At 42.5% G+C, this 20,438-nt stretch overlaps 1 gene segment (V, D, J or C); it reads right to left on the bottom strand.

Annotated features, from left to right (window-relative positions):
* Positions 1-897: 897 nt before the first annotated feature.
* Positions 898-19,038, bottom strand: LOC125449181 (Ig heavy chain C region-like). The segment is given in 8 exon segments: positions 898-1,601; positions 3,034-3,354; positions 5,628-5,945; positions 6,035-6,331; positions 9,465-9,764; positions 10,987-11,307; positions 12,155-12,423; positions 18,626-19,038. Coding segments are annotated over 6 exon segments (1,752 nt in total).
* Positions 19,039-20,438: the final 1,400 nt, after the last annotated feature.

A 20,438-nucleotide genomic window follows, 5' to 3' on the forward strand; every position in this document is an offset into this window, starting at 1 on the left:
GATATCTTGGCACCAATAACACTCAACCAGCAAACAAGCAGGTTTATTGTGCAGAACTCTGGGATTATCCCCAGAGTCTGGATGACATCCTTTATAACTCCAAAAATGTCTTTCTTTTTGATTCGGTGTAATGTTTTAATTGACCTAATATTATACCAAGCAGCATGAAGTTACCTTGTATTTTCAGTTGTAGAAGAGAACATCTGCTCAATATCACAAAGACTTGTGAGTGGTGATGTGAGGGATGGAATGGGTCTGAAAGCCTACAATTCATGGATCATTGTGTTGTGGTTTCACATCCAGCAATCTTGCTTTTGGGTCAGACAATTTTGGATTCAGGTTTCACCACTCATCCTTGAGGTCATCAGCTAGGGTGCCACTCCAATTCAGACTGAGAAAGTGCTACAAATATTGAAGGAAACATCTCCTGATGAAATAATAGACAATGGCCCTCACGTTAATGTACATGATCTCATGGCCATATTGGAAGAGCTGGGTGGTTCTCTTCAGTGTCTCAACCAGTCAACATTTATCTCTCAACCAACAGCAAAAAGCAGATGATCTGGTCATCATCAAGATTTTCTTGTTGGAATTTACTATGCGCAATTTAAAACTGAGACATCTAGAGAGACCAAAGCCATCTACCACATATACATGATGATAATTAAAGTGTGTCCTAATCATAGCAATTTGTCACATGAATGAGTCTGCAATAAACCAAGACATACAGCGAGGAAATCACAGTGGGGTGGGGGGCTTTGAAAGTAAAGATTCAAAAACTCCTTTCCCTCAGAACATTCTACATTCACCATAGTTAATGTCCCAAGTGGTTAATTTATATCCTCCCCAACCACAAACAATGATCACTCAAAACTAACGCTGAAATTTTTCATGTCAGGTTTATTGAAATTTGATCAGTACATTGACAAACAATTAACATTCTGTGGGTTTTCACACATGTTTCACACATGATCAGGTGCAGCACAAAAAAAATGTTTCCAAAGGACCTGAGGATCCCAGGCATCTGGACAAAATAATGTTAGCTGATTTGGAGATTTATTTTTTTTCTCTCAAGTACTGAGCAACGTTCGATTTTATTCATGTTTGAAGTGAATTGCTACCAGAAGAGAGGTTTCAAAATGCTCACAACTGTTTTTCAGTTGTTTTAACTGTACATTTATAGGGCTTATATAAATGGGTGATTGTTTAAACCAGATGTTATGAACAGGAGTTAAAGCTTTCAGTTAGAACAAGTGAGACATTAACCAGGTTGGGCTTGCTGTGAGATTTATTCATGCTTCTGAACACATTTGTTGTGACTGACTCGTGTCCCACCACACAGGAGTACATGGTGCCGCTGTCCCACTCCTCTGCAGAGACGGTCAAGTGACTGCCTGAGTTCCAGCCTCCTCTGCCATCCTCAGTCACTGGCTGATGAATGAACCCTGTCTTCAGAAGGGTATCATTGGCCATCCAAGCCAGGTAGATATCTGCGGGAGAGAATCCAGTGACCAGGCAAACGAGGGTCGCAGTGTGAGCAGTCTCCATCTCAACCGGTGAAGGGGCCAGGAGGTAGACTTGAGGGTGAGTCTTAACCTCAACTGTAAACAGATGCAATGGAGGTTAGATTTCATCTTTCATTCAGCATGTATTTACCTGATGCATTTGTCTCTTGGACAAAACAATGTAACTTCTGCATCCTCAGGAAATTCTCTGAGATCAGAAACTAAAAGCATTTCCTTTCATGATAACAAGGTGTAGTGCTGGATGAACACAGCAGGCCAAGCAGCATCTTGATTTTTTGGGAAGGTTGTGCAAAGATGGAATCTTGTTGAGTTTCTCACCATGGGCGGGGATCCCCTTTTCATAAAGGCGGTCCAAATCATTGATTCATTTGAAGAACAGTCCAACTCCATTAAAGTCCTTCAAATCATCAGTGATTTGAATGGAAGAAATATGGACAAACTTTTATCCAGTGCCTGAAGAGTCAGAACAGACATTTTAGAGGAATGGGAAATTAATTCATGGGTTGATAATTGTATTTAATTTGCTCCCCTATTTCTGATGACTTGGCATGCACAGAGTGAAAGAGGGTGGAAACAGATTCAATAGTAACTTTCACCAGGGAATTGGACATAAAATTGAAAGGTAGTCAATTGTAAGGTTGCTGAGATGGAGCAGATCGCACGCGGGATCATTTGAATAGTTATTTCAAAGAGCTGGCAGTGACGCGATAGACAAAATGGCATCTTTTAGATTAGATTAGATTCTCTACAGTGTGGAAATAGGCACTTCAGCCCAACAAGTCCACACTGCCCCTTGAAGCATCCCACCCAGACCAATCCCCCTATAACCCATACATCCCTGAACACTATGGGCAATTTAGCATGGCCAATCCACCTAACATGCACATCTTTTGGACTGTGGGAGGAAACTGGAGCACCCGGAGGAAACCCACGCAGACACGGGGAGAATGTGCAAACTCCACACAGACAGTTGCCCAAGGCTGGAATTGAACCCGGGTCCCTGGCACTGTGAGGCTGCAATGCTAACCACTGAGCCACCGTGCTGCCCAGAATCCTTAAAATGGCAATTTAAAATGGCATGATTTTCTGAGAAACACCAGAAAACCACTTCCTGATGTCAACAGGTAGGCTTCATGCCTTATTTTAATCTGGTGCTCTCTGCTGTTTCTTCTTTTCCTCTCCATGTATTTGCTCATTTTCAGCCTGCACCTCAGACTGAACTCTCTGTTACAATCCAGTGCTGGATTGATGGAATATTAAATGTCGAAAAACTGCTAATCCATCCCTGTCTATCTTATCACCATGATCCCATCCCCTGGGAACCATGTGTGATTCACACCAAGGCTGCAGAGGTGATTTGAGGCTTCATCTGGTCAGTTTCTTGATGGGGTTCACACACATCTCTTGCTTTATAACATAGTCTGACAACCTGTGATAGGCTGCTTCACTCTCTGGCAATAAATCACTTCAGTTGTAAGATCAGACACACAGTTCCATCTCCACGTACCTTGGGCTTTCCTGATAAACCTCTTCTCTGGCGTTGGCAAATTTTTGGCCTCCACCAAACACATGTACTCTACTCCACTCTCCCATTCTGCAGCAGGGACATTCAGTCTACTGAACATGATCTCTTTATATCCATGCTTCTTGGGACCCTGGGTCTTCACTCCATCTTGTCTCATGATTCCATCCACTTTCCAGGTTACCCTGACTCCCTCTAAATCACCATGAAGTACCTCACACAGAATGGTTGCTGTTCTCTTCCTCCAGATCTCTTCGAATGGAGGCTTGCTTAAGGTGACTGAGATTCCAGTGTCCAAACATTCATCTGGGAGGAGAATGACAATTATTACTCCCTAACTCCCCAGTGGGATGTCAGTGTCACTTGCATGGCTGACAATTCATGCTCTTCAGTAGATATATAACTGATAGCCTACTAGACTCTGTCAGAAAGAGTAATGAGTCTTCGACATTGTTGTGTGCCTGGAAGTAACAAAAATCCCCCTCGTGCTACAGTTTGGGGATCATTTGAGCATAATATGTACATCCTGTTCTGTACTTGCATGTCTGAGTCATGGAAGAAGAAATTGGATGGTTCACCAAACTCATCACACATTTTCCCCATTGCTACTGATTTCTAAACCATCAGTCATTTCTGTTATCCCACAGTTCAGCACATGTTCTGATCACTTTTCAAGCACATTGCACCCAAAAGCCACAACTCTTCTCCCTGTAGGAAATTGCAATGTAACTCTTGAATGCATTGTAAAGGATAACGAATATTGCATCAGGATGACATCCTTAATGAGCTTTGAGAGTCAACACCCCTGACTGCATTCTTAGATGATATTCCATGTCTGACAAGAATCTGACTTTTTTTCCCTTGAGATGGTTTGGGTTTCTCTCCCTTCCTCACTTTTCAAGCATGATAATGAATAATTCCATGACAAAAATATTGACAAATTGAGATTGATTATATTGAAGATTATCACATTCTGTTGTTAATGATTTGCAAGCATTGGTTCAATGAACACAATCCACAGACAGTGATTTATAAACCTTGCTGTAATAAATACTGAGCACAGTCAGTAATTTGACACCTGGGATTTAACGTCCACATTGGTGATTAGAAATATTCTGATATTTGTAAGCTGCTCAGCCCTGCCTTCCATAAATGACCATGTGTTGACATCTAACAGTCCTTAATGATCAGTGATTTCTCAGTATATAAGCTCTCAGAGAGTTAGAAAACAATACCGATTGTAGTAATGTTCTGATACTGCTGAGAGAACAATGTTCATTTTTAATTTGGTCCTCAAAGCAAAAACTTTCTGAACTGGCTATTTTGTGAGTTTTGAACTATCATGGACTTTGGTCAATACCTGGGCGATGGGTACATCAGCAAGATGGTGGCAGAGTAGGATGCTCCAGCCAGAGCACCTCCACTCCCCTAGTTCCTTTTCTTTTCTTTCTTTCTTCATTTTGCCCTCAATTCTTTTCTTTCCAAACTTTTAACATTTAAATATATTCCCAGGCCGGAGGACGTCACTGATGATTCCAGAAGGTGAGTCCAAGACCAGGCCAGCATGGGAGCCAAGTCCTGGAGGTGAGTCCCAGGGGAGCCAAGTCTGGAGGCCAGCACAGGAGGTGAGTCCTTCGAGCATTTCCAGACCAGAGGCTGTTGCCGGGAGGCAAGTCCCAGACCAGACGCTAGTGCAGGGTGGCAAGTCCCGGGGCGAGTCCCAGGCTGAAGGCCACCACCGGGGAGGCAAGGCCCTTGCAGACTGGAAGCGAGGCTTGGAGTTTTCAAACTTGCCTGGTGCAGTCTCTGGAGGTGAGGTGCTGGCACCGACTTGGTGAAAAGGACTGTAACTTGGGTACTTTTTTAAAAACTTTTTATTTTTATGCTGGATGTTTTTTTGAGTAATGCAAGTTCTTTTTAAAAACTTTGTATTCCTGTCCTGGACTTTATTTTTTATTCTTTCAGTTCTGTGACAAATATAAGCATTTGTACCTAAGGTGGCACCATAAACAGCGATTTTGCAAATTTTCAACTTCACCCATTTAAGCACATGACAATAAAGTCAACTTTAATTTTAGTTCTGATTCGAATAGAACACTTTGCATTTCAACAATCAAAGGCTCTCAAAATTTACCATGCTGTACAGGATCCAGCACATTGTCATGTTCTCTCCCAGTAATTACGCTGATGACCAACGTCATTACAATGGAACAACCTTCCTTGACCAGATCAATGTGATTCAATTCACAACCAACCCATTAACGGATTCCATACATTTGTTGGTCACATTTATATTGCCTTCAGAGAGAGTGATATCAAAGTTAGCCTTACACAGGAAACTTGCCATGCAGCGAGAACAAGAGTATCCACCATTCCCACCAGGAATAAGAAGGGTTCTGTTCCTGTCTCAAACTGGAAGAGCTCATGACTTTGGTAACAAATATCTTCACCTCCATTGCCATGTGGTAGGGAATGTGGAGTTCCACTCAGGCCCACAACTTTCTCTTCTTCAAACTGGTGTAAGAAGAGTTTCTATGAGGATAAATGACATTAATCTTGTCACCAGGCCCAGGACTTACCTTGGACCTTCTTCACCTCCTTCCTGCTGGTAAAGTTGGACGGTGGATGAGACACTGCACAGGTGAAGACTGAACCTTTCCTCCACTCCTCTGTGCTCACGGTCAGGTAGTGCTTGACACTGAATGTCCCTGTCTGCTCCAGAGCAGTGAGGCCAGCATGGGTGTTGGAGGAGATCAGGCTGCTGTCCTTCTCCCAGGAGACCTGTATGAGGTCTGGGTAGAATCCAGTGATCACACACTCGAGTGTAACGTTGCTCTGATTCTTGGTCTCTTGGGCTGGTGGAGGCAGCAGTCTGACCTCGGGACTTTTTTGTGGAACTGGAACAGATGGGTAAAACAAAGAAGGTGTTAACCTCTTACTATGAGCTTGGCAAAGTCAGGTATGTAATTTGTGATCTCTTGCTCACCTCTTAGGCTCCTTGTCCGCTTTGACACTGATGAGGAGGAGGGACCACTTTGAGCAGAACACACAAACTCCACCCCACTCTCCCACTCCTGTGCTGTGGTTTGGAGTTGGCTGATGATGACGTATTGGGTGCCTTCGTCTCTCTGAGCTGTAACCCCTTTGCTTCTCTGCCTCCGATTTACCTTCCAGGTGATCTGTACCTGGCTGGGATCAGAACACACTGCTGTACACACCAGGGTGGCGGTTTTATTGATCCAAAGCTCTTTCACCAAAGGATTTTGGAGAAAGACAGTCATTTCTGGGAATGGGAAAGGAAAATATTCAGAAGAATTGATGTTTTCTCGTGTCCACAGGTTTCAGATGTTTAGGGAAGGCTTTGCTATCATTATAAGAAATGAAATATGGGGACAGAAATGGTATTGAACTGGAGTCTTTTTTAATTCAGAACATCTGCAGCAGATACTCGACCATTAGAAAATCCAAGGGTCATTTATAACATGTTTTGCAATTCTCTGTTTGCAAGTTTTGATCAAGAATGTACAATCACTGCACTAAGAATAAGCCAGACCCATTTCAAATCTGCTTCTTACGTCTGTGATCAAGATTTCACACAAGGCCTGCAATTAACTTGTGGACTGAGCAGTTTTCGGAGACAGCAATATTAATAAATGCAATCTCTGATTTGTAAACTGGAGTGAGACAGAGGTACAATCTGCTTCGCAAAATGAACAATTGAACAAATTCTTCTTATTGAGTGCGACAGTGGAATGATTCCTGATGTTAAGACACCAAATCAATGAGAAGCCCACTTCCTTCACCCATGACACTGCCACCTCTGTGTTGCATTGTTGGGGTCATAATCCACTTGAGTGCAAAATTCAAAGCTGGCAGTTCAGGGCAGACCAGGGGGAGTGCTTTACCATCAAAGATGCTTTGGATGACAAATGAAAATGAGGCCCCTACTCCTGTATCATGTGGAAGTAACAGATGGCAGAGCACTATCCTGAAGAAAAGCAGGAGAGCTGTTGCCGATGTCCTGGCCAATTTTGTCTCTCACTCATCATCACAAAAAGTGGACTACCGTGTCATTCTTACATTTTTTTTCGTGGAAGCTTGTTCTGTGCAGGTTGGCTGTAATGTTTCCTACATTACAAGAGTGACTAGATATTAAAATACCTAATTGGCGGTGAAGGATTTTGGAATGTCTTGCGACTGTGAAAACAATATATAAATGCAAATCTTTCTTTTCTTTCTCTCATTGCAGTCAGCACTGGAAGCCTCTGTTTTATGATTCTAATCCTAATATTCCATTGCCTTGGCCTTCCCTCTCCCTGTCATCTTCTTCAGCTTTACAATCATCTGGAAACTCTGTATATTTTGGATCTCTTGTAAATCCTATAATCCCTTTATCCAAGCATTGGTGGCCGGGTCCGAATCTCTGGAACTCACTCCCTACCCCTCAGTGACCTATTTTCTCTCTTTCTCTCTCCTCCTTAATGACACTTTTTAAAACCATCTCATTGGCCAAGCTTTTGGCCACATCCTAACTTGCCCATTTTTTGACTCAGTAGCAATTCCTCTCTGGTTTTCCACCACCTTGGGATGCATCACAGGAAGTAATGATCAGCTCTCTCTTGTTGCAATTTGGAGATCATTTTTATAGAACATGATCCCCACACTGTCCAATTTCATTCAGATGCCATTAGACTTGGAGGATAATCATTCATTGAATTCAACCATGTTCTTCTTTATACTTGTCTCTCCACACTGATTATTCTCTCTCTGTATCATATTGAGTTAATACTTGCAAAGAGAAATGATTACTATGTCTGTGTCCTCATCAAACCATTCATCAACACCAGGTACCAACTCTTCTGGCTGTAGTTTGAGCTGATGTCCAGGAAAGTGGCAGGATCACATGTGTTATTAATCTCAAATGCTTCATTTTTCTCACATGTCTTTCAGTCAAGATGTTGAGCGATCTCCTTTCAGATTAGCATTGATCAATATATTAGTGACCAATTCTTAATGTTTGCTCTCCCACAATCAAACCACTCAGGGTCAGAAGTAAGAGATAACAAGGTGTGGAGCTGGATGAACTCAGCAGGCCAAGCAGCATCTTAGGAGCAGGAAAGCTGATGTTTCGGGCTAGACCAGTCTAGACCCAAAACGTCAGCTTTCCTGCTCCTAAGAAGCTGCTTGGCCTACGATGTTCATCCAGCTCCACACCTTGTTATCTGGAATTCTCCAGCATCTGCAGTTCCTATTATCTCAGGGTCAGAAGTATTCCCCTTATCATTGGAAAATGGTGAAATCACAGGGTAAGTGACATTTCACTCCATTTACCTTTGTGGAGAAGTTTAAAAAAAACTTTGTCAATTTGCACCCCTTATCAACATTGAGAACATTCCATTGAATTTTGTCAGTATCTAGGATTGAAGGAAACTTCTCTCAATTTACTGTTCCTACCAGTTTTACAGGGCACCAGGTCAGTCCTTATGGCCCAAGTTAATATTTTGCCTCAGGACTAAAATCGTTGAAGGAAGAGGCCAAACTCCTATTTTATTGGATCAAGGTGACTGTCCCTCTGGATGACAAATAATCTTCAAATTCTTGTCAACCTGAGTCAGAGCCAAGAGACGGGGGTCAAACCGTGGGATCAGGATCTTGCAACCTAACCCGGTACAGGTCACCAAGAAGTGACTACTTAGATAAGTCGATTGGCTAGGAAACACTAAGTGCAACCTGTCAGAGACTTGTAATGAAATTCAATGGCCAGTTCCATTCACAATGAACTCACAACTTTATTTCACACATTTGATTGGCACAGTTATATTGGTGCTTTTCACCATTTTTGAGGGTCACATTAAGGTTAGTATGGTAGAGCAGGACTGGCGGAGACTCAGAACAAGAGCGAGGAGGACAAGTGTGAGGAGTACATCCACCTGGAATTGGAAGAGATACAAATTTAAATGTTATACATTTTTAGCTCTCCTGCCTCTGTCAGGGACTGGCTCCCTCAGGAGATGGTTGAAATACATCATGGTAATTCATTCAAATTCAGCATTCGAAAGATTTATTTAATAAAACAGCACTTGGATGGCAGTGGGAGGAAACCGAAGGTGATTTGAACTGTGAATGTTTTCAGAAGACCATTTGACATCTCGCCCCATTTTCATTTCTGTTGCAGTCACATCAAGTAAAATTGAATGAGGGTTTAAATAGCCTCAGTGCTTTACGTTATAATAGTTGTTAGATGCGATTTTAATATCAAAACAGAAAATACTAAATGTCCCCCCCCCCCCACCCCACCGCCGTTCCTACAATCAATGTCAGTGATTCAAAAATTGTGAGCAAGTGCTCGCACATTCGGTTATTAGAAGATTGAATTTCTGACAGGGTATCCTTACTCCCTCTCAGAGTCTACTTACCCTCCCGATACTTCATGTTGATCCTGGTGTTGAAGCTTGTCGGCTCATGGGACACTGCACAAGTGAATTCATCCCCGTTCTTCCAATCCGCCACCTGTACAGTCAGGTAAGAGACTGTTTCAAATGTACCATCTTTTGCCTTTTTGGAGAGGAGTTTGGCACCCGATTGGAGCACTCCGGCTTTAAACCAGGAAACCTGGACAATGTCAGGATAGGATCCAGATAGTATGCACCCCAGGGCAGCAGTGGTTTGATTGTAGACCATCTCCCAAGATGGAACAACAGAGAAGACATGGGGAGCTGTGGAACGTTGCAATATTTCAGATTACATGGAACAGAAAAGATGCACACATTTCCCCCAACATCTAAAGAAACCACCACAATGCCAGTGCCTTCCATATTGACCTTGATTTGCTTGGGAATAATGAGCCTGATGAGAATGATCTTGCATGTCCAAGTGAGCTGTGATCAGGGGTGCAAGCACCATTCCTACGGATTGCAGAGTGCAGCATCACATTTTACTGAGATCTGGAGCAAAGGCAGGTCACTGGAAGTTGAGGTGGAGATCAGCCATGATCTAATAAAATGATGGTGCAGTCTCAGAGAGCTGACTGGCCTCCCCTTGTTCATGTGCCATTTCTCAGCAGCTCCTTCAATGCCATATTTATACTGTCCCCATATCCTTTGATGTCAAGACTATCTAGAAATCTATCAATTTCTTGTCTTGATCTTAATGACTGAGATTCCAGACTGCTAGATTTTGGGAGATAAAAGACAAGTAAAAGATTGAGATAAATTGTTTGCATTTGCTGGAAGATCAGAGTTGATAAGTGATACAACAAATCCAGACCAGCTTGAGGACATTTTTCTTTGCAAACCTAGCAATTTGTTTGATTCTGGAACATGCTCCCTGGGAGATGCTGGCCTTCAAATGTATTTTTTGAAAGAGAATTGGATTATTACTTACAATACAAAACATTTGCAGGATCATGGATAAAGGCAGAGGAGTGGAACAATTTTGCATCTTTGATAATACTGGCACAGATCTGATGGGTTTAATAGCCTCCTTTCCTGTAAGCTCTTATAAATTGATGATGTGCTAAAGGGTGAAGAGTGGGGCCTCTAATATTGGAGCTGGATCAGAAGCTGCACAGAGATTGTGGCATTTCCCTCCTGTCTGGTAAACTAAATACCTTCCCCCCGCAGTCTCCGCCAACCCCCTTCCCCGCCCCTTACCACCGCCCCGAAATTCAGTTTCACTGACTTCAGTAGAACTAAATGTTGGAATTGTGGCTTCACAGGCGACAATGTTGCCCTGCTTTGGCCTGTTTGGAATGATTTCTCATGGGTCTTTATTTAGCTCCTGGCAGACTGCCAACAAGCAAGGATACAGCATCTGGAGACAAGAATTAATTTGTGGTGTTTTGGGCAGAAACCTCCCTCACTTGTTGCTGAAGATTCTTTTCTAACCATATCCCCCAATCCTGTAGAGTTAAGAATGGTAAGTAAGCTCTTTACTAACATTGAGGCTGACGCTTTGTGGTCTCAGCTTCCACCATTTCATTTGCCTTGTAGCCCGCCTTGCAGTGGTAGACCTTGCCCGCATTCCAATCCGACGCAGAGACACTGAGCACACTGCTCATCGTGTACTTCATATTTTGCCCCAAGACTGTGGGATACTTATTGAATCCAGTTGTGATCTCTCTATTGTCACTGGACCATGTCTGTTGGATGCTCCTGGGCTGGAAATCCTTGACTAGACAGTGGAGGCTGATCTGATCTTGATTGGAGCTTGTGTCACAGGAAGTACTGGAAACATAAACTGAAGGTTTGGTCTGGGCATCTGAAACGTAAATAGACAAAACCAATATATAAATTCATGGCAAATTGGAGAGTTTGGGTTAAAGCTACAAGCAGCTGTTTCTGAAAACAATTACACTGTCAGACACAGAGTTTACACATGTATATATCATCTGTGACTCAGTTGGGTCTCACTCTCACGTCAAATTCAGAAGGTGATGGGTTCAAACTCATTTCAGAATTGAGCACATACTAAGGGAGTGTCCCACCATCTTCCATATCAGAAATTAACTGAGAGCACAAATTAAGTAATGAATAAATTAATTTATTATAAAACTGACAGGATCAAATGGTCATTTGTATAAATGGCAGAATTTGACTCCAAAATTATGATAAGAGCAAGACTTGTTTCAAGGTGAGAGTAATTGAGATATTAAAATACCATAGAACATAAACAAGTGACATTTCCAATCTGCAGAAAAATGGGAATACTAGCAAGAAAGGGATCAGGACCCATAGAAATATATCATCCAAGAGGCTGTGAGTTCAAATCTTACCCTGGTAAATTGAAATGGTTATGGCTGTTGATTTGCATGGAGTGGCACCAGAACACACACTCTGGAGAAAGTGGCAGATTAATACAAACCCTTAAGGTACTTTGCAGAGGGAAATCTGTCTTCTTATTTCAGTGTCCCTTGACATCAAGTGCGACTCAAAATCTATGAATGTCTGTCTTGAGTTAATGACTGAGCTTCCATGCTGCAAGACTTTGGGAGTGTGTGTGAAATCAAACAACTGGTAAAAGCCAATGAATAGTTGGTGATTGTCAGTGGAAAGGGGGAGCTGGTGCAGGGTGGGGAAGTAAATAAAGAAATTATTGTTGAAGTTACCTTGACAAAATATTGGACAACTGCAAAATGGAGGTCAACGCAGACAGTCCATCTATCAGGCTGGAATCTTGCATTATTCAGGGGAACAGCAAATATACACCTGTCCCACAGGCTTCAATGGACTATTTGGGTGCAAAGTCAATATTCCATTTGATTCAGTGAGTTTGAAAATGGTTAATTATCTCATGATCTTATTGCTGTTTTTCTATTATTGGCTGCTGCGTTACCAACATTCCACTGACCATGATGCTTCAAATGTAGTTGATTGGCTGTGAAAACATTTACCAAAGGCACAATATAAATTCAGGTATTTTAGAGAAAACAGTGAAACTAAATCAATCAGCTGTCAGTATCAGAAATCAGAGTAAAAGTATTTGACAAAGTTTTAATTCTATTTCTCTCTGCACTGACTTTGATGGAGCAGCTGATCTTTTCCAGTGTAGGTGACAGGATCGTATCAGTCAACATCATTTACAGGTGACGGTCTTTCACATCCTGGAGCCAGTGGGCAGTAAGTGTAGTTCGTGATACATCAGTGGATCAAACAGTGTTGGGAAATGGTGGTCAGGACATGGATGTGGGGATAACTGATAAATTCCTGATGCTGTCAGCATTGACCCGAAGAACAGCAATAGTGAGGAGAATGATGAGCAGAACTGTATCAGCAGACAGCTGGAATTTATAAAATGATATTCAGGGTGAATCTGTCCTTGAGTGATTTTACTGAGAGTGAATCTCAGCTCAGGTTACAATCTGTCCTGGCGTCTTTCCAACTGTACTCAATGGGATTGAAAATCTGGGCAGCTGTGAAACACATGGGTGATTCAATGTAACCTGATGTGTTCTACAGCCAAGACCACATTCACCCTCAATGTGTGATTGGTGAAACCTCATTTCATGTCAGTGTGTAATTCTGAATCGTCCAACAGAGCTAAAGGATACTGTGGTCCATGAGAACTCAAGGTCCAACAGATTCAGAATGGTTCAGCATTTTAGGAAGTGAGGTTGAGGGGGGCGCTGTGGAAATTAAGCAGCCTGGTGTTATTTTCTTTGCAAGAGTTAAGCAGGGTATGTTCACTTTTGTTCCCTGGTGTAAAACAGACAAGGATTGTTCACTCAGCAGTGATTCAGTGGTTGCAGTCTCACTTTAAACCAAAAGTTTGGAGGTTTTAGCGGATTCTTGAGCACCAAAACTAGATCGATATTCCTGAGGGAGAACCACACTGTTGGGGTCTGATCTTTTGGATCAGACATTGAATTGACTTCTCAATGTGCTGGCCAGCATTTATCCCCAGCCAACATCATTAAAAACACATTATCTGGTCAGTATCCTGTTGTTCATTGGGTCCTGGTTTGCACAAGTTGTCTTCAGAAACCTGACAGCACTTCAAATATACTCAAAAACTATAAACTACTTGGGTACATCCTGAACTCACGGAAGGCGCTACACAAATACAAATTCTTTCCTTTGCAACTACTTCAAGCAAATGACAAAGAGTTTTGGCGAATACAATAAAGGAGCTTTGCTAGCTTGACAGAATGTGCAGCACAGAATGTGTCTATTTGGCCTAATTGGTCCATGCTGGTGTTTATATTCCACTTGAGCCTCATATTATTCTATTCATTCCTAGGTTGAGATCTCACTATCTGAGGCAGCATTTATTACCTATCCCTTAATTGCACCAGAGAAGGTGATGGTGAGAAATTTTCTTGAACTCCTGCCGACCATTTAGTGTACAGACACGCACACATGTTAGGATGGGAGTTCCAGGACTTGGGACCAGTGACAGTGAATGTCCAACAATATAGTTCCAGGTCAAGATGGTATGCAGGCTGGATAGGAACATGTACGTGGAAATGTTCCAAAGCGCTTACAGCCCTTGTCCTTCTAGATGTTGGTGGTTGTGGGTTTGGAAGGTGCTGTTGAAGGTGCCTTAGTGATTTATTGCAGTGCATCATGTAGATAGTGCACACTGTTGTCACTAAGGGTTTGTGGTGGAGAGAACAGATGGATCCTTGTCTACACCGTCATAACCAGCCAATCCCTTCCCTTTTATGGACTTGTCTAGCTTCCCTTTAAATCCACCACTCTTGAAATTTAACAATTTCACATTCGCACCACTCTTTGGCTAAAGAAGTTCCAAAAAGATTCCGTGAGCACTGTCCTATATTGATGGCCTTGAGTTATGCAGTTTAAGACAGAGATGAGGAAGAAATTCTCCTCATAGAAGAAAGTGAATCTCTGAAATTCTTTACTGCAAAGGGCTGTCGAGGCTGGGTCATTAAGTATATTCAAGACTGAGACAGACAGAATTCTTAATCAGGAAGGGAATCAAGGAAAACGGGGAAAAGGCAGGTAAGTGGAGTGGAGGATGATCAGATCAGTCATAATCGCTTTAAATGGTGGAGCAAACTCAATGGACTGAATAGCCTAATAGGTCTTCCCACAAGGTGAGCCATTCTCTTTGTACTCTGTTTAATAAAAACCTTTCAGAACTTTCACAATCTTGATTAGGTCACTCCTCAGCCATCTTTATCCAAGTGAGACGAGACCCAGTGCCCTGTCAATCCTGTCATTGTGTGTGAACCCAGACATAGGAACATCAGAACAGGAGTGGGCCACTAAGCCTCTCAAGCCTGCTCGACCATCTGAGATAATAGCTGATCATCCCCTCGATTCCATTCTTCTACTTTATCTCCATGTCTCTTAATGTCATCAGTCTCCAGAACTGCATTGATTTCTGTCTTGAACCTGATCAATGATTGTACTTCCACAGCCCCATGGGTAGAGAGTTCCAAAAGATTCACTACCCTCTGAAAAAAGAAATCTCTCCTCATCTCAGTTTCTCAGTTATAAATGACTTGTTTCTGATCCTAAGATTATTGGTTCCCTCATTCAAGATTCACCAGCCAAGGGAAACATCCTATTTATATCCACCCTGTCAGCCCCTGTAGGAATTCTGTCAGTTCATTAAGATCACCTCACAATCTTCAAAACTCCAGGGGAAACAGACCCAGTTGCATCAATCCCTCTTCGTTACACAACCCTGCCATCCCAGGGATTAGTCTGTTTAACAACCATTGCATTGCTTCCATGGCAAACGCATCCTTTCTTGGATAAGGGGACCAAAATTGTGCACAGTGCTCTGGGTACAGTCTCACCAAGGCTCTACAACTGCTGGAAGGCATCTTTACTTGTGTACTCAAATCGCCTTGAAATTATTGCCACATATCATTTCCTTTCTGAGGTAATTGCTGCACCCACTCAGTACGTTTGAGTGACTCATGGACAAGTATACCCAGATCCCTTTGGACACACACTTCCAAATCAGACTTCCTGTTTTTTTCTATCAAAGTGAATAACTTCAGACTTCTTTATACTGTATTTGAAAAGCTCAGTTCTAGCTCACTGACCAAGCCAGTCTAATCTGCCTGAAGCCTGTTTACACCCTCCTCACAATCCAATTTGATGTCATCAGAAAATTTGCAAATATTTGCATTGGTCCCCACATCTACATCATTTAGACGGATTGCAAGCAGTTGTGGAACTACTATTGACCCTTGTATTACCCCAATAGTAACAGCCTGCCGTCCTGAGAATGATCCATTTCTTCCAAATCTCTGCTTCTGCCTCGTGACCGATTCTATATCCACATTTGTATGTTTCCCCCAAGTCTAATATTTTTATCCCCAGTGTGGGGACTTCTCAAAAGTCTTCTGAAAATCCAGAGGCTACATCTGCTGGTTCCCCTCTGTCCATGCTATAAATATCAGTGCATGGTGACTCTGGTGTGACTAACCACACAATCCCACTCCCCTGTTACTGGCCCAGAGGGCTGTCAAATGTTTTCCGCTCAAGATCCATCCAATTCCATTTTGATCTTTACAGCTGAACCTGATCCTTCTGTCCTTTTAGGCAGAACATAACAAATCACTGGAACACCCTGAGGAAAAGATGTTGCCATGAATTTTACCCTGAATTACTGTCTGTAAAAGTTTTTTTTCTCAGCTGTGCCATCAGGCTGACTGGACTGTAACGTGTCAGTGGTAGCCTGGCTTTTAATTCGCTCCTTTATATCCTTCATCCACTCTTTCAATTTCATTCAAAATTTTAAATACCTTTCCCTACCACAGAAGTTATCAAATTAAAAGCTCCTAGATCCTCAATAATTAATGGTGAGAGATTTGAAATGTCTTTCAATGCTGACAGGAACTCACACCATACACTAAATGGGCCTCATCCAGTCCATGACAGTCCAGCGTCAACATCCTACTGCAGACCTCACTTCTCACACTGAACCGATCCTTACAACATCTTTCCAGAATATTCCAGCTTTAACCCCATTGATAGGTGGTGGGACTGTTCTACTGAAATTGTAGGACACAGAGGGTGAGAAAGGAGGAAGATAAAGTTCAAGTAATGAAAACTGGGGAAGAGATGGAGAGACCAAGAAAAAGGAAAGGAATTGACAAAAATGGAAAAAAAGATGGTGAAAGACAAAAAGAAAGATGAGAAAGGAAGGAGAGTGCACCCAGTGAGTAAATTCAGACCAGAGGCTGAACAAGAACAACTGCAGAAACACATCTAAAAATTGCCCAACTACAAGAAACATTTGTCCACCTTTTTATAACTTCCTTGATGGGGAAGAATGGGGGAATTGGAATCACACAGACGGAGGTCTTTCACTCCAGTAAAACTGACTCCTGACTCACCCTGTGTTTATGATCGGGGATGTTCCCAACACACAGTCCGTGTTACGGTCAAACACTGCAGCCAAGAAATTGTTCACAATGGGTGAGGCAAACATGGGGTAATCAGATCCCCCACCTGTTCCACACTGTGCCTAGCATTCAATTCCAGGTCAGTCTCTGGAATTCAGGATCAGGCACTGGGCAGGAGGAGTGGCAGGTTGGAGAACTGCCTGTTTTATCTCACTCCCTGGAAGGAATTTCTAAACCAGTGAATCCAGGGAGATAGAGAGGAGGTGCAATGAAAGTTACTGTGTGCTTTTTGTAAAATTCATTCTTTTTGTTAAATGCCCTCAGGAGGAAATGTTGAAATCATGGTTGTCCTTCCTGGTAATTTAGTTAAAGAGGTTACTAAAAGAAATCTGTTTCAATCAAATGTATAACACATCTTAAAAAGCTCACGGGAGAATATCATAGCTCTCATGAATAATGCAAGAATCCGTTTTCTTTACATAACTCTCTCTTTTGCACCTGGGAAGGTTGTGAAATGTCAATTCAAGCTCCTTAATCGCGAGTGGATCATAAACCTGCCCCTGAGAAAGGATCATGCACTTCCTTTCCCATTCGCCTAACTTCTATTTTAGTGATCGTCCCCACTAAAAGAGCACAGTGGTCAGAACTGGCTGAATATTAAACTTTGTTCAACTAACCTTGTATTAAGAAATCATATTCCTGCCCTTTGGACTTTCACTCAATCAGATTCAATCATCGACCAGTTCATGTTAGTGTGGAGTTCCCTTGTCAAATATTTTAATCCAATAATTGCAAATGTTGAAATAGTGAACAGAATAACCTGATATCCACAAACTGAAAAATAATTGATTCAATGCTGTTATTGCTCAATAACATTTTCAACCAGATAGAAACCCTTCCAGTTCTCAACCCTGCAATGTGGGTCCAGTTAAAGATGAAATTTCAGCGTGAGAGATGATTTCAAATCTCACAGATAGTTAAACTATTAATGTCAAGCCACACACTAAATCCTGCCTCAATGAGACACAACTTCATTCCACACATAGCATGTTCTGAGGAAGGGCCTCTGGACCTGACATGTTAATTCTGTATTTTTCCCTCACAGATGCTGCCAGACCTGCTAAGCTTTCCCAGAAACTTTGATTTTGTTCTGCTGTTTGTTCAGAGAATTCACTGGAAAATGCTGCAAACTTGTTGGGGTGAGGCATTTTAATGAACACTAATCCCTGTGTCTCACGCTGTCCAAATCATTTCTCTCTGTTTGCAAAATTATCAAGTGAAATCCAGAGCTTATTATTTTTAAAACTGTTCAACAAGGTATGAGGTCTCAAAACAAAAATTTAAACGACTGTGACACCAACTATTAAATCACAAAACAATTGGATCATGTCTTTAAACTCCAATTATAATAAATTCTTAACCCACCTCCAAATATCCTGAAGTCCAAAATCATCAAACTTGCCTGAACACAGTAAGTATCCTGACCAATGTCATCTGGATCAAGCTGAACATGCTGAACAGATCCTGGAATCTTTATTATATTTCCTGGGGTTTAATATTAACTTTCAATACAGTCTCAAATTTCAGTTCCAGTTACTGGGTATATTCCTGATTCTACAGAAATTCACCCCTCTGGGATAGAAACACCTAATTTTCCGAAATATCTCACTGATTTTACTGAATTATCAAAAACACAAATTAAATACAATGTACAGTAGAAAAAGAATAGAATTGAGAAGGTTTTCTTACCTGAAGTCACTTCCAGGAAGGTTCCGCTCCCCCAGTGAGCAAGATAATCACTGTGCTCTGTCTCTTTATTCACCCAATACAATAACTGACCCTGAGCACCGTATATAATAATCCCCAGGGAATATAAATATAAACTGTGTTGGAACCTGGAGCAGCAACTTCCTGCGTTTACATCTGAAATTTCAACCTAATCCTATCCCAAATGTATCTATAAATGATATGTTTTCACATTTTCCTGTTTGCGGACACCAATTCCTGCAAATTACCCAGAAACAGAATTGCCACCTTTTGTCTTCTATTCTCCCAGAAATCGACATTTTCCCTGATAATCCGAGTCAATGTTTAGATATTTCTCTCTAGGAAACAGGAATGTGTAATCCATGGATACACACGTCATAGGAGCTTGTGTTAAACTTCATGCTGCTGTGGCCAAGTTACCATGCACAGCCTCCCTTGCACAGTAATAGATGGCGGTATCATGGACTGTCAGATTTGGAATCTCAATGGAGGTCGTAGAAAAAGATTTAATAGAAAAGGTCATTCGCCCCTGAACTCCGCTTGCGTAGTGAGTATCGTATCCTTTGTGATAAGAGAGTAACCATTGCAGTCCTTTTCCGGGGACCTGTCTCACCCAGACCATTCTGTGGACGTTAATATCTTCCCCACTCACTGTACAGGTCAGTCTGTGAGACACCCCCAGCTTTTTCACAACTGACTCGGGCTGGTTCAGCACGATCTCAGACCGGACACCTGTGAATAAAAGAGAAACAGAAGAGAGTTCACTTTAATAAACCAGTCAGATAAACAGAGTCACAGAATCTGGGAAGAAGCGGCCTCACTGTGCGGGGAGAAAGCCTCGGGAGCTCTCACCTGTCAGACAGAGCAGGAGGACGCAGAGATAAGGAAGAATCCCCATCGCTGTGTGGAACCAGAGGCAGAGTCAGACACTCCAGAAATCCAGCTGCTTCAGGGCGCCTTTATCTGGAGCTGGAGTCAGTGCTGTTTCAATCGGGGAGTGAGTGGGCGAGGGTCCCACAAGTTCAACAGCAGCTCCACCCACTGAAACCAGAAACAGAGTTTCCTGTCCCCGCCTCCAGCACAGATTTCAATTCACTACAAGATTATGGTTTGTACAATAGGCTACAGATCAACAGTAATAATCAGATTAATGATCCTGTCCACAGTTTATCCTGTTTCTTTATTTCAAGAGTAAAGAGCTTGTTAATAGCAAAGAAACTGAGAGATTCCAGTCAGTGTGCAGATATCTCCCTGAGAGAGAGAGGGGGGACTGAGAGACACCAGCCAGTGTACAGATATCTCCCTGAGAGAGAGAGAGAGAGGACTGAGAGACACCAGTCAGTGTACAGATATCTCCCTGAGAGAGAGAGAGAGAGAGAGAGAGAGAGAGAGAGGGGGGGGACTGAGAGACACCAGTCAGTGTACAGATATCTCCCTGAGAGAGAGAGGGGGGACTGAGAGACACCAGTCAGTGTACAGATATCTCCCGGAGAGAGAGAGAGGGGGGACTGAGAGACACCAGTCAGTGTATAGATATCTCCCTGAGAGGGGGGGGGCTACTGAGAGACACCAGTCAGTGTACAGATATCTCCCTGAGAGGGGGGGGGCGGCTACTGAGAGACACCAGTCAGTGTACAGATATCTCCCTGAGAGAGATAGGGGACTGAGAGACACCAGGCAGTGTATAGATATCTCCCTGAGAGAGAGGGGACTGAGAGACACCAGTCAGTGTACAGATATCTCCCTGAGAGAGAGGGGGGGGACTGAGAGACACCAGTCAGTGTACAGATATCTC

Source organism: Stegostoma tigrinum, chromosome 43, assembly GCF_030684315.1.
Source record: "Stegostoma tigrinum isolate sSteTig4 chromosome 43, sSteTig4.hap1, whole genome shotgun sequence".
Classification (NCBI taxonomy): Eukaryota; Metazoa; Chordata; class Chondrichthyes; order Orectolobiformes; family Stegostomatidae; genus Stegostoma; species Stegostoma tigrinum.